Source organism: Gossypium arboreum, chromosome 5 (genome assembly GCF_025698485.1).
Source record: "Gossypium arboreum isolate Shixiya-1 chromosome 5, ASM2569848v2, whole genome shotgun sequence".
NCBI classification, from domain to species: domain Eukaryota; kingdom Viridiplantae; phylum Streptophyta; class Magnoliopsida; order Malvales; family Malvaceae; genus Gossypium; species Gossypium arboreum.
Window position 1 is genome coordinate 78,450,849 of NC_069074.1, and position 22,538 is coordinate 78,473,386.

General features: G+C 33.3%; 3 protein-coding genes and 1 pseudogene across 3 annotated transcripts; 2 read left to right on the forward strand and 2 right to left on the reverse strand.

Moving 5' to 3' along the window:
- Positions 1–3,030: 3,030 nt before the first annotated feature.
- LOC108451469 (proline-rich protein 1-like) lies at positions 3,031–3,884 on the forward strand. Its single transcript, XM_017749157.1, has 2 exons — positions 3,031–3,463; positions 3,571–3,884. The coding sequence occupies exons 1-2, from the start codon at positions 3,031–3,033 to the stop codon at positions 3,882–3,884; spliced, it is 747 nt and encodes a 248-aa protein (XP_017604646.1).
- Positions 3,885–4,238: 354 nt separating this feature from the next.
- Positions 4,239–4,832, reverse strand: LOC108451470 (uncharacterized). The gene has a single exon (XM_017749158.1). The coding sequence runs from the start codon at positions 4,830–4,832 to the stop codon at positions 4,239–4,241; it is 594 nt and encodes a 197-aa protein (XP_017604647.1).
- A 2,067-nt stretch (positions 4,833–6,899) lies between these two features.
- Positions 6,900–8,228, forward strand: LOC128292706 (proline-rich protein 3-like; annotated as a pseudogene).
- A 5,846-nt stretch (positions 8,229–14,074) lies between these two features.
- On the reverse strand, positions 14,075–17,942 carry LOC108452881 (elongation factor 2-like). The gene is made up of 4 exons (XM_017750662.2): positions 17,715–17,942; positions 17,305–17,344; positions 17,103–17,190; positions 14,075–16,754 (listed from the first exon to the last, which is right to left on the reverse strand). The coding sequence occupies exons 2-4, from the start codon at positions 17,305–17,307 to the stop codon at positions 14,314–14,316; spliced, it is 2,532 nt and encodes an 843-aa protein (XP_017606151.1). The 5' UTR covers positions 17,308–17,344; positions 17,715–17,942; the 3' UTR covers positions 14,075–14,313.
- Positions 17,943–22,538: the final 4,596 nt, after the last annotated feature.

Sequence of the window (22,538 nt, forward strand, 5' to 3'; positions counted from 1 at the left end):
TTTAAGGTGATATATATATATGATACAGAAGATTCATAATCATGAGCAACAGAACTGCATCACCAACATACAAGCACCATTTTTGGCTTCATGTACCAGATAATTTTATGCCACAGAAGTGCAGATGACAGTCGATTGATGAGACAAACCGTTTGCAGGCAATCGCATGAAATATAATAAAATTTGCATCCAAGAGGTAACAATTCTAGGTTCATAATACCATAGAACAAAGATGCAATCGTTACACAGTCAAAGATAGGTCAATAAGAAACTAAAAATAAGCTTAAAATGTTGTATGAAGGTTTTAGATCGACATCACATAGAATGACAAAAAGATTAAAGCATATTAGAATAAAGCAAGCAGCAAATAGCGTCCAGAGTAATACAATAACAGTACAAGTGCTTGGATTGCATATTTAAATAATTAATAACAACTATTTAAATAATCAAACCGAGAACTTATTTAAATAATTAATAACAACTATGGCATTTGATCAAAGGGCTTCCTTAACGTTAACAGCAGGATTCGCAGGAATGTTAACATACCCTATTTTTTTAGGGCTAAATTCTTCGTCAGACTCATCATCCTCATGGTACTCGCAACGGGCCGTGAAGATAATCTAGACCAAGTAAATGGCGGTGGCAGTGAGAGAGCCGCGAAGAGATATATTATGTAACGAAACTGATAGCAGAAAGAGAAATTTCAGGTGATTTTTTCTTTTTCAATATACTTGACAGTAGATGTCGACAGAGTTACAGCAGTGAGCTACCGACAGAGATGCAGAGGGCTGTCGATTTGGGGAAATTAGGGGAAAAAATAAAGGGAATCGGGGTAGGGGAGAAATGGTTTGGGAAAAATAAAATGAGAAAGAAAAGAGAAGAAATTTGAGTGAAATTTTAGGATTTCTTTGGGGAGGGGGAAGGGAACCGATTTTGGGGAAAGAAAGGAGGGAAGAAAGAAAGATTTCTTGTCAAATTTGGGGATTTCGGGGGGAAGGGGGGAACGAAAAAGTCTAATGCATTTTGGGTAACAAGACGGCACCGTTTTGTGTAAAAAATTTTGCGGCGTTTTTTTATAAAAATGCCACTATTACTTACTTTTTGCGGCATTTTTAATAAAAACGCCACAAAAAGTCATTTTCCCGCTTTTAAAGGCATTTTAATAAACTTTATCATTATCTCTTAAATAATTTAAACTATATTTAATTATATGTATACACTTAAATTTTGATAGAGATACATTTCAATTATATATGAATTTCGGTTTAATGTGTAATTGTAGACTTGAAATTCTAATTGTGCCTTAAATGTATGGTTAAAACTTTAATTTTGATTTAATCATACACGTTTTAAAAAATAAATACATTAATATATTTTATATTGAATAAATATAAGTATTTCGTATGCAATATATAAATATAAAATGATGTTATATCAATAATTGTGTTCATAATTTATGCTTTTGGGATTTAACCCATTTTGATATATATATTTTAAAATAATAATTTATATTTATCTTATTTAGATTTATATTATAAAAAATCCAAGATACACAAGTTAAGTAGTTCACTATATTTACCCTAAACCCCAACCCTTAAACCCAAAACCCTAAATCATAAATCCTAGACCATAAACCCCAAACATTAACCTATTATTTAAACTATAATCATAATTTTAATATATTAAAATTAATCTTATCTCTTTACAATTATATAATAAATTATTTAATATATAATTTACAAAACATTAATTAATCTAAGCCTTAAACCTCTAATCCTTACCCCTAAACCCTAACTCATAAACATAGTCTATAAACCCTAAAACCAAACACTTAACCCCTAACCCTTAAGTCTTAAACCCCAGCCCTTAAACCATAAACCATAATCACTAAACCCATAATTCATAAACCTTAAAATAGTAACTCATAAACATTAAACCCTTAACCAAATACCGTAAAACCTAAACTATAATGATAATTAATTCAATATTTTAAAATTAATATTATCTCTTTTACAATTATATAAGAAAATATTTAACATATAAATTTAAAAAATTACTCATATACCAAAAATCTTTAAAATATAAACTAAACTCTAAACTCTTAATCCTTAATCCCTAGACCCTAAATCCTAAATCATAAAATCTAAACTCTTAATCCTAGACCCTAACCCTTAAACCATAATCCATAAACCCATAATCCATAAAAGTTAAAATAGTAACTCGTAAACCTTAAACCCTTAACCATATGCCCTAAATCATAAACCTTAAACTATAATGATAATTAATTCAATATTTTAAAATTAATACTATCTCTTTTAAAATTATATAAGAAAATATTTAACATATGATGTACATCAACATCCATGTGATGTTTTTTGGGGTTTAGTATTTTAGGAGTTATAGTTTAGGGTTTAAGATTTTTTAAGGTTTAGGAGTTTAGTGTTTTAAGGATTATAGATTAGTGTTTATGATTTTTTGGTGGGTTTAGGTTTTTAGGGGTTATATAACTTTTAGCGGCGTTTTACTGAAAGCGCCGCTAATGCTTCGATTTTTAGCGGCGTTTTACCAAAAGTGCCGCTAATGCTCTGGTTTTTAGCGGCAATTTACCAAAAGCGCTGCTATTGCTCTGGTTTTTAGCATAAAACGCCGCTATTGCTCTGTTTTTAGCAGCGTTTTACTAAAAACGCCACTATTGCTCTGTTTTTAGCGGCGTTTTACCAAAAGCGCCGCTAATGATCTGGTTTTTAGCGGCGTTTTACAAAAAGCGCCACTATTGCTCTATTTTTAGCTGCGTTTTAACAAAAAAAGACGCTATTGTTCTGTTTTTAGCGACGTTTTTGATAAAACGCCGCTATTACTCTATGTTTTACAATTTTTGTGGCGTTTTTTGATAAAACGCCGCTAAAGCCTGAAAAACCAAGCCTTTACAAGACAGAACTAGAAGTAGAAGCAGAGCCAGGCACTGGTTACAATAAGCCACGGCCAGAAGGAGAAACAAAGCCTGAGTATGGTGAAAAACAAGGCGTTTACATGCCTAAACTAGAAGTAGAAGTAGAAGCAGAGGTTGTGGATGGTGCAACTTCAAAGCGCAGCCAATATGATGCAAATCCAAGCACTGATTACAAGCCAAAGCCACAAGGAGAAGCAAAACCAATCCCTGATTACAAGCCAAAGCCAGAAGGTGAAGTAAAACCAGTGTATGGTTCAAAGCTAGAAGGAGAAGCAAAGCCCTACTATGATGCCAAACCAAGCACTAATTACAAGCCTAATTATGAAGCAAAAAAATACACTTACAAGCCCAAGCTAGAAGAAGAGAAAGGGAAGGCTGAATATGAGAGAAAACCATATTTTGTTCAAACAAAACCAGAAGAAGTAAAGCCTGAAGAGAAAGAACAGCTACTCCCCATCGGTGTTGAAGGGATCGTTTTATGCAAATCAGATTCTAATTACTATCCCATAGCAGGTAATGCAGCTTTGAACATTGTGTATATAGTATTTACTTTGGTTCAATTCTATTTCACGCTTTTTACTAACAGAAATTTTCTTATTTAATATATTCCATGATTGCAGGGGCTTCAGCAAAAGTAAGATGTGTAGCAGCTGACGAGGTTGGGCAGGAGAAAACTGTCCCAATATGCAGTGTAGTAACTGATGCAAAGGGTTACTTCTTTACAACAATATCTGCTTTAAACCTTAAAGATTGCAAGGCGTTCCTTGAAAAGTCTCCATTAGAAAGCTGCAATGTTCCGACAGATGTAAACAAAGGGGTAAGTGGTGCTCCTTTTTCAGGCTATCGTGTTTTGAATCAGAAGCATACCAAGTTATATTCATTGCGGCCCTTCTTCTTCACCTCTGAACCTAAATCAGTCCCTAATGGTTACTAGGATTTGATTGAAGGATGCAACTGCAGTTGATTTCTGGGTTTATTTTTTCCTTTTCTGAGTGATGTTTTTTTTTCTTTTTTTTTTTAATTTTTTGGTCGGTGTGTGACGACTTTTACTTATGCATATCAATACGTACTCTTTTATTATCAATGGAAGGTTAAGCATAAAAGAATTCGAAACAGAAGGAAATAATCTGTAATTTCTCAAAGACCTATAGGTAAGAAAATTTCAATATCACAAACCCTTTACTACTTTCAAAGAAGTGTTTAAATCAAACTAGCCTTCAATTTCTAAAAGAGTACAATAAAAAGAAAACAAAAGAAAAAATCAAATATTAAAAGCCTTATACTGCTCTCAAAGAAAATGGATCATCGTATCATCATCAGCACCACCGTCATCATCATCATGGTGAGGAGATTTATTTAGATCCATGAAACAATTCTCACCCTTTATCTCCCCATCATTGATCTTCCAAACATTATCCCACTGGTTCAAGTTCAACCCTTGCTTATCCATCACTCTTCCATTCCCAAATCTCCCATCATCATTATGATCATCATCTTGACCAATTTCCTGAGGAAAAAGACGAAGAGTAACACCATCATCAAGACCATCACCATCATAGGTATTATCATCTTCAACAATTCCTTGATTAGAAGTACCGGCATCATCTTTACGACCATCAACATTATTATCTTTACCAGCTTCTATCGACAGATAACGATCAATAACTGCATCGGCGTTATCGGAAGTATAAAACCTACCTTGCTCTGAAATAATGACAACTCCAATGTCTTCCCCAGTGATCGATGACAATCGAGCAGCTTTGCTTAGTAAACCCTTTTTCCGCTTCGAAAAAGCCACCCATCGTTTCTTTTGGTTCGGTATTCGCTTAATCTCAATCCTTCTTCGACCGGCCCCTCTTCTTCCTGGTCTTGCTTCATCCATTGCTCACACCAAGAAAACCCAAAAATTAAACACTTAATAAAAATAAATTTAAATATCATCAAAAAGCATTTAGAGGATATATAACATGCACACACACCTAAATAGATAAACCTTAAAAAACGTAAATAAAAGTTGATGATTAGCTTTAAAAGGAAAGACTGTTTTAGTTGTCTTTTAGTACCTCTTTATTTTATTTAAAACTGTAAGAAAAATTAGGAAATATATTTTACTTTCATAAATAATAATAAGGAAAATTATTATTTTTGGGTTTTTTTCTTTGATAAGCAAGAAAATTAAAAGTTATATTCCTACCCAAAGAGTTACCGAAAATATTAATATATAAAATCCGGATGTATATAATTTGAATTCCTAAACTTATATTACTCGTCACCATCATTAAAGAAAAATATATACATTTTGGTTGAAACTTAATTTGTACTTGTAGTGGTAATTAATTCTTTTGTGACGGATGCTTCTAAAAATATAAACAGTTAATCATAAAAAATTATATTTTAATTCAATGGCATTGGAGAATATAAAACTAAAATAATAACCTCGAAAACCCAAGAATTAAACACTTAAAAGGACAAAAAACTTTAAGATCATTAAAGAGGATATATATAATATGCACTCACGTACCAAAATTGATAAAAATAGAAAAGCTTTAGGTCTTTACTTGTTTTATTAGAAGTTGATGATTAGCTTTGGAAAGGAAAGACTATTTTACTTGCCTTTTAATACCTCCTTACCTTACTTAAAAACCGCAAGAAAGTTTAGGAAATATATTTTATTTCGATAAATGATAATACGAAAATTTTTTACTTTTTGGTTCTTTTGCTTTGGTACGCAATTAAATTTAAAGTTATAATCGTACCCAAAAATATTAATAAATAAAATTCAGATGTATATAATTAAACTTATATTAATCATTACCATCAGCAAAAAAAAGTCTATTTTGTGACAGATATTATCTAAAAAGGTAAACAGTTAAACATTGGAAAAAAAAATTATTTTGGTTCAACGGCATTGGAGAATCTAAGAGAGACTTAAATAACAGCCTCGAGACGTAGATGGAACTTGTTCAAGAAAGCTGCTAAACTTTCAACGTTATGTGCGGCAAGAGTCGCCATTGTTGTCACCTCTAAGAAGGGGAAAGTATCCATGTTTCAAGATTCGGATACCGTAATCCATCGTTATATTAGCAGAAAAAATTATTTCAAAATATCTTATTCCTGCAAGGAGGAGGAGTTGATGAACAATAAAGTCGCGGAGGAAAGTGTTGATAGTTTGTTGCGTGATCTAAATTAATCTCTAACTTTGCCTTTTGATTGAATTAATTAGTGAAAAGTTGCCTGCTAATTTAGACAAGTTTTTCTACTTGGATTGGAATATTTGAGATCTAAGATAAAAAGAGTTCTTTTCATGGTATAATTCGGGTTTATGGAGGTGAAAGTACTCTTATTTTATTTTTTAATTTTCTTTTCATTGTAATTAATCTAATATTAAATGTTATTCTTATAAATAATAATATTATAAATCATTATTATTAAATAAAATAAAATTATAAATGATTTATAAATTAATATCTATAATTCTATTTAATATAATTAAATATTAATTAATTATAACTATTATAATTAAATATTAATATTAGTTATTATTATTTAATTATAATACTAAAAAACATAGTTTAAATTTAAAATCTCGAGTATTTATTTTTAATAATTTTTATTTAATTATATTTAAATAAAATTATTAGTGCTTATTCCACAATGAATGTGTCACACAATGTCATTGATTGGAATGTAATGCTAAAATCTGTGTGATTGCCTGATATTTGGTGTACATGGCCTTTGTAATGTTGGCAATTATGCACGTTAGTTAGTGGTAACCAAGTCCACAATCGCATGGTATGAATCGTGCTAGGAATTTCTACATTTTTCATGAGTCATTGGCAGTAACTTATGGCTTTGTTACACCAAATATTTTCCCTAATAAAAGCCGCTATGTAGGATAGCCTGCAATATTCTCTTGGTCTACACATTTGCAGGGTAAATAGTTTCAGTCATGGCTTTGTCTCGTCGTCTTTGCTTGCCATTATTATGGGTTCTCCTCCTGTCATTGGGTCATTGCTTGTGCTTGCTTTTGCTGATTCATCTTGTTATAGTATCTAATACGTGTGCATGTGCTTAATATGTAGTCTAGCTGTGTGGTTAGGCAGTCAGTTACAAAAGTTAGTAATCTGTTATATTCTGTTGACAGCAGTTTTAGACTTCATCTTTCTATATAAGCATACGTTGTAAACAGATTAATCATGTATGATAATTCATTACCTTGTGAGTATCGTTTCTTCTTGTGTATTCTTTCACATCTAAATAGGATCATTCTGATGCTGCCAGTCCTCAGCCAAAGCCCAACTATGGTGAAAAACCAAGCCTTTACAAGACGGAACTAGAAGTAGAAGCAGAGCTTGAGCATGGTGCAAAGTCGGAAGAAGGAGAAGCAAAGCCAAGCACTGGTTACAGTAAACCACGACCAGAAGGAGAAACAAAGCCTGAGTATGGTGAAAAACAAGGCGTTTACATGCCTAAACTAGAAGTAGAAGTAGAAGCAGAGGTTATGGTTCAACTTCAAAGCACAGCCAGTATGAAAGCACTAATTACTAGCCAAAGTCAGAAGGTGAAGTGAAGTAAAACCCTACCATGATGCCAAACCAAGCACTAATTACAAAATTAATTATGAAGAAAAAAAATACACCTGCAAGCCCAAGCTAGAAGAAGAGAAAGGGAAGGCTGAATATGAGAGAAAACCATACGTTGTTCAAACAAAACCAGAAGAAGAAAAGCCTGAAGAGAAAGAACGGCTAGCTACTCTCCATTGGTGTTGAAGGGATCGTTTTATGCAAATCAGGTTCTAATTACTATCCCATGGCAGGTAATGCAGCTTTGAACATTGTGTATATAGTACGAACTTTGCTTCAATTCTGTTTCACGCTTTTTACCAACAGAAAATTTCTTATAATATAATCCACGATTGCAGGGGCTTCAGCAAAAGTAAAGTGTGTAGCAGTTGATGAGGTTGGGCTGGAGAAAACTGTCCCAATATGCAGTGTAGTAACTGATGCAAAGGGTTACTTCTTTACAACAGTATCTGCTTTAAACCTTAAAGATTGTAAGGCTTTCCTTGAAAAGTCTCCATTAGGAAGCTGCAATGTTCAAACAGATGTGAACAAAGGGATAAGTGGTGTTCCTTTTCAGGCTATCGTGTTTTGAATCAGAAGCATACCAAGTTGTATTCATTGGGGCCTTTCTTCTTCACCTCTGGACCTAAATCAGTCCCTAATGGTTACTAGGAGTAGGATTTGATTGAAGGATGCAACTGCAGGTAAGAAAACTCAATATCACAAACCCTTTACTACTTTCAAAGAATTGTTTAAATCAGACTAGCCTTCAATTTCTAAAAGATTACAAGAAAAAGATAACAAAAGGAAACTCAATATTAAAAGCCCTATACTGTTCTCAAAGAAAATGGATCATCGTATCATCACCACCACCATCATCATCATCATTGTGAGGAGGTTTATTTAGATCAATGAAACAATTCTCACCCTTAATCTCCCCATCATTAATCTTCCAAACATTATCCCACTGGTTCAAGTTCAACCCTTGCGTATCCATCACTCTTCCATTCCCAAATCTCCCATCATCATTATGATCATCATCTTGACCAATTTCTTGAGGAAAAAGACGAAGAGTAGCACCATCATCAAGACCATCATCATCATAGTTATTATCATCTTCAACAATTCCTTGATTAGAAGTACCAGCATCATCGTTACGACCATCACCATTATTATCTTTACGAGCTTCTATCGACAGATAACGATCAATAACTGCATCGGCGTTATCGGAAGTATGAAACCTACCTTGCTCCGAAATAATGACAACACCAATGTCTTCCCCAGTGATCGATGACAATCGAGCAGCTTTGCTTAGTAAACCCTTTTTCCGCTTCGAAAAAGTCACCCATCGTTTCTTTTGGTTCGGTATTCGCTTAAGCTCAATCCTTCTTCGACTGGCCCCTCTTCTTCCTGGTCTTGCTTCATCCATTGCTAACACCAAGAAAACCCAAGAATTAAACAGTTAAAGAAAATAAACTTTAATATCATCAAAAGCATTTAGAGGATATATAAGATGCACACGCCTACCTAAATAGATAAACCTTGAAAAATAATTACTTGTTTTATTAGAAGTTGATGATTAGCTTTAGAAAGGAAAGACTGTTTTAGTTACCTTTTAATACCTCTTTATTTTACCTAAAAATAACAAGAAAATTTAGAAAATATATTTTATTGTTATAAATAATAAGGAAAATTATTATTTTTGGTTTTTTTGCTTTGATAAGCAAGTAAATTAAAAGTCATAATCCTACCCAAACAGTTACCAAAAATATTAATATATAAAAGTCGGATGTATGTAATTTAGAAGCCTAACCCTATATTATTTATTACCATAAGTAAAGAAAAATTTATAATTTTTTTTGGTTGAAACTAGGTTTTCACTTGTAGTCGTAATTGATTCTTTTGTGATGGATGTTTTCTAAAACAATAAGCGACTGATCATCGAAAAAAAACTTATATTTTGGTTCGATGGCATCCAAGAATTTAAGAGGGACTAAAATAGCAACCTCAAGACGTAGATGTTCCTTGTTCAAGAAAGCTGCTGAACTTTCAACGTTATGTGGGGCAAGAGTCGCCATTGTTGTCATCTCTAAGAAGGGGAAAGTATCCATGTTTCCGGATTCGGATACCGTTATCCATCGTTATATTAACAGAAAAAATAATTTCAAAACATCTTATTCCAGCAAGGAGGAGGAGTCTATGAACAACGAAGTCGCAGAGGAAAGTGTTGATCAATCGTTGAGTGATCAAAATCCATCTCTAACTTTACCTGCTAATTACAGATAAGTTTTTGGGTTTTATTAACTCGGACTCGAATATTTGATCTGAAAAGAGTTCTTTCTCATGGTATATTCAAGTTTATAGAGGTGAAAAGACTCTTATTTTATTGTATTTTTATTTTATTTTTATTGTAATTAATTAAATGTTAAATGTTATTGTTTAGTAATTTTCATATTTTAATTTTTAAGTAATCTAAATTATAGGTTGAGTGTAAAAGAATTGTGATTATCAAACATGTTGACAGAAAATGGGATTTCTTAATGAACAATGATTGATGAGTCTAGTTAATTGGTTATAATCTCTTCAATGTTATTCATATCAGTTTAATTTCGTAGTATTCATATGTTTATAGTTATGGTGTAAATAAGAAACCAATTAACTGTGATTTGTTGTTTTACTTCACAGTTTCATCGTTGTTCTATTTCTACATATTTTCCTGTCGTCTTTCCATATATATTTTCATATTTGTTGTAGTGAGTGGGTATCAATCCCAATCTTTATCCAATTAGAAGAGTTAAATTTTAAGAGTTAATAAACATAATTAAATTACTGAAAAATAAAATAAAATCTTAAATTTTTGGAAAATTAACCTTGTTTGACTAAAATTATTTAATACAAATAAAGAAGTTAATATAAAATATTAGTCAATTATCTTATTTCAGATTAATACCTTCTAAAACAAGTTTTAAAATGGCCCAAACCCAATTGGCCCAATAGTCAAACTAGAGTTTTAGAAAGTTTGAAACCCTAACTAATTTGCTGCCACCAGCCGCACCTGCCTACTGCCACCTCTGCACCGCCACCTGCTCCACTACCCAAGTTTGCCTCCACTTGCACTTGCAAATTAAATGGAGAAGAGACAGATAATAATAAAAAATCATGTAAAATGGCTTTAAAAAGCGAAGCAAAAATCAATTTGGAGATTCGACAATATTGATCAATACAAAAAGTATTAGATTTTAAAGCAAAACAATATCCAAATAAGAAAGAAAAATAGCAAGCAAGGAGATCGAAAACAAATCCATCGTGAAAAAGGTCGTGATTTTTTCAGTTTACTTTTCCCTTTATTTTTTCTTTTGAATATATATACATATTTCCTACATTTTTTCTTTTTTAAAATAAAAAAAACAATATATATACATAGATATATATAAAAATAAAAATAAAACAAAAAAAACTTTTATTTTCCGGGCACCGTGTGCGGTGGCTGGCGAAGGCGGCCGACGCGGTGGCGAGGGGCCGGACCTCTCACCGGAGTAGAACCCCCTGCAGAGAAAAAAAGAAGAAAAGATGATTTTTTTTTTTTTAAAACAGATGAGAGAATGAAATTTTTAAAAAAAAATCTAACTTATATAGGCCCCCAAAACGACGTCGTTTTGGGGTTGGCCTTAAACACCCAAAACGATGTCGTTTTGCGCTGGTCGACTAGTATCCGACCCGACCCGCCTCAAGATTTGCGTGTTTTTAAGTGGAAGGGCTAATTGCACTTTTAGCCCTTCCGCTTTTTTATTATTTTGAAATTAAATTTTTTATTATTTCTAATTTTACCCCGTAATTTATTTTCCTTCAATTTAGTCTCTTTTGGTGCTGTGCGTTTTGGGAAGGTGGGATATTGTCCATTTTGGTCCTCCCTTGTTATCTGTGTGCCCAAATTGGTCCTTTTCTTTGTATTTTTATTCTGAATTCGCCCCAAATTTCTATTTTAGGTTCAATTTAGTCCTTTATGTTATTTTGCTATTTTACCATTGTTATTATTATTACTATTATCATTATTATTATGTTTATCATATATTACCTAAAGTTCATATTTATTTATACGTTTTACATAATACTTATTTGTATTACTATTATAATTATTATTATTATTGTTATTATTACTATTATATTACTATTATTATTTTTGCTATTTTCATTATTATTATTACTATTATTATTTTTATTTACTACTACTATTTATTATTATTATTTTTTATTATTACTATTATTCTTATTAATGTATTATTACTACTACCACTTTCTACCTATTATTATCTTATTTAAAATATTGTTATTATTATTATAGCTATTATTTTTATGGTATTATACTATTACGTTTATTAGTAGTATTAGCATTAACTATTATTATTACCATTATATTTATTACTATTATTAGTATCATTATTTTATTTAGTACTATCGTTATTATTAAATTGTTTGTCTTATTAATGTACTATTATTATTTCTTACTTAACTATTATTATTATTAACCTTTTATTTTTCTTGCACATAGCTTGTTCGTTTTATTTCTCCATTTCAGTTCTCATCATTCTTATTATCGTTTATCTTTATTCTCATTATATTTGTTAATATCGAAATTTTTATTTGCTTGTTCATTCTTCATTATTTTATTTTATTGTGAATTTATGTTATATTAACCTTAATAATTCTTTCATAAAAGCAATTTTGGTATTTGGAAATTCGAGAAAATTATGCCCTAACTTACTGGGTTTCGATTTTTCTCATTTAACCTAAATAACGGAATATTCTTTTAAATCGCAGTATGAGTTTTGAATAAAATGCTTACTCTCGGAGATGCGAGGTGTTGTGTCCTAACTTACTGGATATGGCATCTTGTTACCTCGAGATAAGATTTTTTTTACAAATAAAGGCACTATTCGGTATTTGGAAGTTCGAGAAATCATGTCCTAGCTTACTGGGTTTCGATCTTTCTCATTTGCCCTGAACAACCGATTATCCTTTTAAAAAAGGGTTAGAATACATAAATTTTAAATAAAAGGCAAGCTCATTCTCAAAAGGCTCAAGATGTTGTGTCCTAACTTACTGGGTGTGATATTTTATTACTTTGAGATGAGAAGGTCTTTAACATCCGTTTCAATTTATTCGATCATTTTTAAATTAGCATTAATATAAAGAGGGATCGTATTTCAAATTCTTTCAAGTTTTCAAATCTTCGACACTAAGACTCTAATTAATCAACTAGGTACCAATTTTGAGCGTATCGAGGGTGCTAATCCTTCCTCGTGCGTAACTGACTCCCGAACCTATTTTCTTGATTTGCGTGGACTAAAATCGTTGTTTAAATAAATCAAACCATTTATTAAAAACAACAACTTTTACGAGGTGACCTGATCACACCTCATAAAAAAAGATTGGTGGCGACTCCCGTTTTTTTATTTTCATTTTCAAAATCCAAGTCGATCCCTTTTTTTTCAAAAAAATAGTTTCGACAGTTTAATTTTTAGGTTATAATGTATGGATGCATACATCATCATTATTAAATAAAATAAAATTATAAATAATTTATCAATAGTTTTATTTAATATAATTAAATATAATTATTACAAATAAATACTAATATTAGAAGCTTTAAATTATGGTCTGAGTGTTCACTTTTTCTTGAGTACAAATCATTATTATACATAAAAGAAACATCTTAAAATCTCATGTTTTTATTTATAATTAATTATTATTTAATTAAATTATTAGTGTTTATTCCACAATGAAGTGTCACACAATGCCATTGTTTGGAATGTAAGGCTAAAACCTATGTGATTGCATGATATTTGGTGTACATGGCCTTTGTAATGTTGGCAATTATGCACGTTACTTGGTGGTAGCCAAGTCCTAATTGCATGGCATAAATCATGCTGGCAGTTTCTACATTTTTCATGAGTCATTGGCAATAACTTATGGCTTTGTTACACCAATTTTTTTCCCTTATAAAAGCCGTTCTGTAGGAGATAGCCTGCAATATTCTCCTACTCCACACATTTGCAGGGTAAGTAGTTTCAGTCATGGCCTTGTCTCGTCGTCTTTGCTTGCCATTCTTATGGTTTCTCCTCCTATGCTTGCTTTTGCTAATTCATTTAAATATCATCACTGTGATGCCCGCAATAACACAATCAAAACCGGTTTAGTTAACAAGAATTTTAATCATCACTTTATACAAATAAAGACTAATTTAATAATTTTTATACTTAAACTTTATTTATTATAAAATTCTATTGTTACGATTAAAAAGTTCTTAGATATTATTATTTATTATTTTAATTAACTATGAATAAATCATATATATACAGTAAATATTAATTGAAGTTCATTCGTATATATGATATATCAAATTATGATCAGTTATTATTTGAATAAAAATTATTTTAATAATTTATAAATTTATGTAAATTAAAGTTTTTTTTAAATTTATTAAAGTAAAACATAGTAACCGCGATCAGCAGTGTATGTAAATGGATATCAAAACAGTTATGAAGGTAAAGAAAAATATAGGTTTAAGACGATCAATGTTGACTCAAATACATTTCATCAAAACAATAAGAATTAACAACACAGATGGAGAGCGAAATACATTGTAAAAACCGTCTGAAAAGGACTGAAATGACCTTGCATGATAAGACTGTATGGGTGAAGGCACCCCAAAACTACTAACAAAAACATTAAGAGACAAGACACCGAAAACAAAAAATTGCAGCAGAAAATATAGCGGCAGAAGCTGAGTTATTCTCAACCTTACAGTTTGTCCTCGTACTCAGAAAGTGGGGTCATCTGCTCCTTCAATCCCTTCCTCTTACGGATCTCAGCAACATGGGCTGCTGCTTGGGAACCAGGTTCCAATGGATCTGATGACATCATATCCCAGTGATCAAACACACATTGTGGGAAAGCCTGTCCGGAGGTTGCAGCCCTCAGAGTGCTGGAGAATCCAAAAGACTCAATAACTGGAAGGTAGGCCTTGATGTTGTAAAGTGGAGTACCAGGCCTCTGCATCTCCTCAAACACATGTCCACGCTTCTGGTTAAGAACACTGTAAATACCACCAAGTGCCTGCTCAGGGGCTTGAATCTCAACCAAGTAAACAGGCTCCAGAAGCCTTGGTTTGGCCGTAAGCTGAGAAGCATAGAAAACCCTCCTGGCAGTCGGAATGATTTGACCACCACCTCTGTGGATAGCATCAGCATGGAGAACCACATCACAGACTTCAAAGCAGATACCCCTCATGTTCTCCTCAGCCATCGCACCTTCCTTTGATGCCCACTGGAACCCCGCAACTACAGAGTCCTTGATTTCATTAAGGTATTGAACTCCTTTACACATATCAACCACCATGTTAGGACCAGTTGTCTCAGGGCCAAAACACCAAATCTTCTTAGCAAGATCTTTGTCCCAACCATACTCCTCGGCCAAAATCTTGGAACGAACCTTGGGATCATCTCTTGGACCAATACGACCTTCGTCAATGGCCTCAGCAAGACCTTCCTCCAAGGGTCGAGCTTCCATGTACAGACGGTTGTGCTTGTTAGGAGACTTGCTCATCACAGTCCTGCAAGACCTCTCAAGGACAGTCTCACGGAAGGACACAACGGGGTCTGACTTGATGATCTCAGCACCACCCATGAAATCTTCTTGTAAATCCTTGAGACAGATCTCAAGGTGGAGCTCTCCAGCACCAGCAACAATGTGTTCACCAGACTCTTCAATGGTACAGACAACCATAGGATCAGACTTGGCCAAACGCTTCAACCCTTCAACAAGTTTGGGAAGATCTGATGCAACCTTGCACTGAACAGCAACACGGACAACAGGTGAGACAGAAAACTTCATGGCACGTATTGGGTGGGCATCAACTTCCTTCTCATTGGTCAATGTAGCATTCTTGGTGATGAACTGATCCAAACCAACCATGGCAACTGTATTACCACAAGGAACGTCCTCAACTGTCTCCTGCTTCTTTCCCATCCAAATCACAGTTCTCTGTACACTCTTTACATACAAGTCTTTCTTCTCCCCAGGTACATAGTTTGGACCCATGATTCTGACCTTCAAACCAGTTGCAACTCTGCCAGAAAAGACACGACCGAAAGCAAAGAACCTACCCTTATCAGAAGCGGGAATCATCTTTGAAACATAAAGCATAAGAGGACCCTCAGGATCACAGTTCCTAATAGCATTGGCATAGATATCATCAAGAGGACCCTCATACAAGTTCTCAACACGATATTTCTGAGCCACGCTAGGAGAGGGTAGGTGAAAGATCATCATTTCCAGGAGAGCACTGCTTGCAGGAAGCCAGGTCTGCATAACACGCTTCATGAGGGCCTTACCCATCAAGTCCTTCTCTTCAGACTTCATGGTGACACCAAGCTTTTGTAGCATGGGCCAGAGCTTATCTTTCTGGTCATTCATACAAGTGTTGATGATCTGCTTGATGGGCTCATAACAGAATTGAACAAAACCACGCTTGCAGGTGGCAGTGCCAGTGTTCTTGGTGGTCCATTTCCTGGTAGCTGGATCAAAAAAGTTCTCACCCCAAAGTCTTTCCATCATTTTGGACTCATCGACTCCAAACTTTGAGGCATACATTTTAGCGAAGTTGGTCAAGGTAAAAGCCCAACCATGCAAACCAGCAGAGAAGGCAACTGTTCCCTTCTCAGGGTAGACTTGAACATCACCAAGAAGAGGATCTTCATAGGTGGCCATGATGACATTAGCATTTTCGATCACTCTCTGGAATGTCTGGTAAGCCTCCTCTCCATCAACCTGAAGCTCAAGGAAGCACCTGTCCATCTTGTTAACAGTCAAGACAGGCCTGATCCTTTCTCCAAGAGCCTGACGGAGGACAGTCTCTGTTTGGACACAGACACCTTCAATACAGTCAACGACCACAAGGGCACCATCAGTAATACGAAGTGCAGCTGTGACCTCAGATGAAAAGTCAACGTGCCCAGGGGAATCAATAAGATTGATGAGGTACTCATTCCCTTGCCTCTCTCCTTTGTAGCTCTTCAAAGAATCATCACTCATTTCATAATACAGAGAGATACCAGTAGACTTAATTGTGATCCCACGCTCAGCCTCATCGGCACGGGTATCTGTCATACGAACATCACCAGCAACTTCTTGTGCAATGATACCAGCAGCAGCCACAAGTGAATCAGTAAGAGTAGATTTCCCTGCATATCACAACAAATAAATCAAAAATGAAGCCCAAAAAATTCAACACCTTAAAACAGCACAATAACATATTAATAATTTCTATTATCAAGACCTCAAATACTTCCACGCTAACAAATTAAACTGGATCTCATTTGTAACTATTCTAGCATAACTTTTAAAGCTTACTTGTTCATTTTACCATTACTGATCTTTTGAAAAAGCTTACCCAGATGAAATTTAATAAATGAAGTAATGACACATGGACAAAAACAGCATTAACCAAAACATTAAAGTATACTAACAAGTTTGACATTTTACATCAGATTCAGTGATAAACTGACAATACACATGAATTAAAAACATACCATGATCCACATGGGCAATAACAGACATATTACGGATGTTGTGCTTCCGGTCCATGATAGCACGAAGCTCCTCAGCTGTAAACTTCACCTGTAACATATCCAACATAAATCGAATTAAACAACATACACAGCAAAAACTTAAACTAAAACTAAACAGAAACTCAGCTAAAGAAGAAACACGTATTATATTGAGAGAGCTCACCATCTTGACTCGTCTTTAAATTACACTTAACAATCAAAACCTGCCCATCAAACAAAAACAAAGTTCTTAATCTTCCAAGCTGAATGAAAACATGAGGAATCAGCAAAATCTCAAAACCCCAAAACTCATCCAAAGGAAAAAACGAATATCTCGAGATCTAAGTTCATATTAGCTAGTATAGCCAATACACAGAAAATATGAAAAAGAAATGGAAAGAAAATACCATAGAAGTACAACCGTTTTCCTAAGAGCGAAGTAAGTGCATAGTTTACTACTAAACAGATTCAAAATGAAAATGAAAACAGGATCTAAGACTAGAAACGATTAAAAAACCAATAACAGATGAACAGTTAGGATCTAAATGGAGAGTAGAGACAGATCTCAAAGAAGATGGAGAGAGAAGAGCAAACCTTAGAGTTAGGCGGCGAGAGAAAAGGGATGAAGATTGCAAGAAAAACTCTCCTTCTCTCGAATGAGAGGTAGACAAAGAAGGATAGGCTTTATTTATATTCAACGAGGTGCCGACTAAAGTCTGTTTGAGAGTGGCCATGTAAGGGCGTCTCAGCTAGGGTTATCTTCGACTTTCGAAACCTTCGTAAGATATTTTCAACTCTTTTTCATTTAATACTTAATTGGTTAAAATATACTTTACTTTTTATATATTTTAAATTTAGTCCTCTTACTTTTAATTACAGAATTTTAGTACCCTTACTTTTAGATTTTAAAATTCAAGTCTAATTTTTTGCAATGTAAAAATTCTTCTATTAAATTTTCTGGTGCAACATTTTAAAATAATAAAATATTTACTTGGTAGTCATTTAACAAGAAAAAAACTTTATAATAAACTTAAATTTTGATAGAATAAGTTTATCGCTGGTAACAATTAGACTTGCATTTTAAAATTTGAAAAGTAGAGGATTAAAATCCTTAAAATAAAATAAAAGACTAAATTTCAAATGTACGAAAAATATAAAGAATTGAAGCATATTCTAATTTGCTCTATCATTTTTTTTCCTTTTAGTAGAAATTTTAGTAGAAAATATAGATTCGATATTTATTCTTGATCGATTTCATCACACTTCTTAAATATATATACATTCAATTTCCAAATCTCCAAAGAATTTATTCTTTTATAACTCCTAAAGAATTTATAGGATATCTTAATTTTCTTATTTATATATTTATAACATATAGTGATTAACACCCTATGCTTATGTATCGTAACAAAAAGTTGAATTATACTATAATTTTTTGTGTTTATTTTTTGTATTGTTGTTATTATAAAATATGCATAGATAAGATTATGTTTATCAAATCTTAGTTTATTATTTTTCCTTCATTTATTTTAATCTTGTTTACATAAGTGAAATATTTTATTTTTAATTTTTGATGTTTTAATAATTGTTTTCAAACTTGCATTGTTTTTAAAGGCGTTTTAATAGTTTAGCCATTTGATTAAATTGTTAATTTAATTAAAAGGGTAATATATTTATTTTATAATATTGATGTCACATAGTATATATTTTTGAATATGTATGTTGATTCCGTATTAGACAAAAATTGAAATAGCAATTTTTGCATGTTGATTTTTCATAATTAGTATGATGTATATGTTGGGATCTAGTGTCTTTAGTGTAGAGATATCGTTAAATGTACTTGTAATTTTTGAATAAAATAGTTTAGTAAAATTCTATCATTCTCATTAATATTTTTTGTATAATGTCCTCAATGGTTTTTTGCATGCAAAGCAAAATGAAAGAAAATATCAGTTCATTAATTATCTAAGGTTTAACTAATATTAAGTTGCATTATGTGGTTTGGATCATAATGCGAAAATGCAACTAATACTAGTAGATAATCTAAATGGTCTATAGTCTAATCGATCTTAAACAAGTCAATTAAAAGATTATTATGTCATCTTTTAAGTCCAATTAGAGAGATATCCTGTTTTGAGTATCGGAGCAGATGACCTATAAAAGACAAGTCTATCAACTCTATTCTATCGAGCATCAGCTGGATCTACGTTAGGTGCCTTGATCCCAATTCTATTCTCACCTTTGGCGGAGTGATCACTACTGTAATTATCACCATTAACAGCGTTTCTCGATTCCCTGAACGTTTTCAGCTATAAAATAGAGGAATTAATAATCAACATCCAAATATAGACTCAAACTCGACTCAACTTTGGCATATATCTCTAGACTCAATTTCGAGCTCAATTTAGTCTGAGAATTAACTAAACTTATAGTTCTAATACCATTAAATATATCACCCAATACCAAACCTAATCGCCAAGTTTGAGCTATAGGATGTCACGTTCGTGTAGGAGAAACTACGATCAATTATATTCAAATTCCAGCATGAAACACTTAGATATGAGTATTACATGCTTAAAACACGCTATATGATCATTTTTAGGTCATATACGAGCTTACAAAAGCTCAATACTATCCCAAGGTCGAACAAGGACTAAACTACAACATTTTCAAAACTTTCTAGACTGGTGTCATGATTTCTAAGGCTCAGTGATATGACCTTGAATATAGTAAACAAGCTTCCCAACCCTCAGGACCAAATTGTAAAATTTCCAAAACATAACAAGGTCGATGTCACGACATCAAACAAGGGATGTCGTGATGCTAGACGAGGAGAGCTAGCGTCACGACATTCTCGATAGTCCACTATGTTTTAAATTTTATTTGATTTAACCTAACATATGACAACAATGTTTGACCTTAATGCCCCAATCATCCATTCAACACAAATAGACATGCTCAAAATACCATTTTCAAGCCACTAACACCTTTACCATAAATAAACATTAGCCATTTCATTTCATTTCATTCACAACATCATTCCTAAAATTGACCATTTACAATTAAAAACAAGATAACCCTAAGTACATGCCATTTGAAAAAATGAAAGGAACTTTACAAACTATATTGAGTCAATGGCTATAAACCAAAAGTTGACTTCACCTTTCAGGCTTAAGGAATTACCTAAACCTACGCATGAAATAAACAAACTGTACACTGAGCGATGAAGCTCAGTGGTACTTTCATGATTCAAGATATTATAACTTATAAATTAGTAATTTGACATAATGCACATATTCTCAATATCTACCAATACATATCCCATAATACAACTCAATTCATCTATTATACATTTATGAGCCTTTTTATAAAAAAAGACAATTCAAACTACTCAATATAGCATCATATTTAACCAATTCAATTCATTTACCCATATGTCTATCATTAAGCCATTTAGCATTCATTATCAATCAGGAATTCAACATCTATACATACTTACTATTGATATTAATTTATCTAATTTCATGATCAAATCGTATCATTTTCCTTTTTGCTTACCATTCAATATTTTTCTAGAGTTTATCGACTCATTCGCGTTCATTTCGGCTCTAAGGCTCGTTTTCAAATGATTTTCATAATAGGATATATATACTTTCTTTATCAATTTGGTTTTATAGCATCATATATGTAACGCCCCAATTTTCGGGTTTTCTGTGTTTCTGTGATTTTTTAAAATTTGTGTGTGTACTGGTTGGTTAAAATATATATTTTAGTAGGTTAGTGGGCCTTTGGAAGGCCCAAACTTAAGTTAAATCCGTGGTAGTCTTCGAAATTTTAATTTTATGAACAGGTGATGCAATTGGCGTTTGGGCTTTTAAGAGTAAAGGGGTAAAAGATGACACAAAAAGGAGTGTGGTGTAGTGGCAAGGTGGCGCCACTTAGGGGACAAGGAAGTGGCGCCATAGAGGAAGCAAGGGGTCCAAGGTTCAAGTCTTGGCTCTTGCAATATATTTTGGTTTTTCTTTTCAATAAATCTGGAAGCAAGTAGGTGTGCTTTAAAGTTTAATGTGTTGGATTTATGACACAAATGAGTTGATGGCCTAGTGGTGGTGGCGTGAGTTGGCATGTGAGAGGACTTTAGTTCGAATCCCTTGGCACACAAAGGTTGATTATTTTGCTATGTTGGGACGGCAAGAGTTGGTGTTAGTTTTAAACTCTGGTGATAGAGGGATCCCACATCAGGAAGCTAACATAAGAGTAGATGGAGAGCTGGCTTTAAATAGAGCAAACCATGAGGAGAGTAGGCATACCCTTCTTGGCTGATCCCTTTCGCGTTGTGACGTGCTCGTTTGGGTTGGGCGTCAGCTAAGAGTGTTTGGAGCGCAGATTAACTGCAGTCTCCTAACAGGTGTGTATTTCTCATTACCCTAGCAGTAGCACGGCTATTTCGGGTCGCGATGGGCTGAAATGGGCCATGTGGTCTGTAACACCCCGTACCCGAGTCCGTTACCGGAATCGGACACAAGGTGCACACAGACTTAACTACTTTCGCAGTCCATTTAGAAATTTCCAGACAAAAGTCGTTATCTTTGCGTCATCGTCATTTAAAAATCATATCTTGAGTTTCAAAGCTCGAAAATCAGTTTCATAATTTTTCCCTGAAACAAGACTCATATGTCCATCTACAGATTTTTTTCTAGAATTTTTTCTCGAGCCAATTAGTACAGTTTATTAGTCAAAGTCTCCCCTGTTACAGGGATCAACTACACTGACCTTCGTGCGTTACGAATTGGATATCTCCCTGTACAGGGATTCAATACTGATTCTGTTTGTTTCTATAGAAACTAGACTCAGAGAGGAATCTATACATATATGGAATGACTCCTAATTATCTCTGGTTAATTTACAATGAATTTCCAAAGTCGGAACAGGGAATCTAGAAACCGTTCTGGCCCTATTTCACGAGAACTTTAATATCTCTTAACATATAACTCATATAACCGTTTCGTTTCTTCCATATGAAAGTAGATTCATCAAGGTTCATTTACATAATTTATTCACTATTTAATTCCATTCCCACAAATTTTAATGATTTTTCAAATCCACACCTGCTGCTTGTCAAGATCTGTTTCAAGGTAAACTTTACCTATTTCATGGTTTCCATGGACCAGCTAGAGTTTTGTCATACATAGGTCCACATATAATCATATTTAGCCATTCCAATGGCTGATCATTTGCCCAACACTTCCATTCAGTCCATAGTCACATCATGAAACCATACATATATACATAAACACAAATGGTCTAATGCCATACTCCACTTTTACGAGCCATTTTCGCATGGTCACACACATACATCACACAACGTACTTGAAAACAGCAAAGGGTAGTCCTATACATGCCATACCCAAAGTTCAA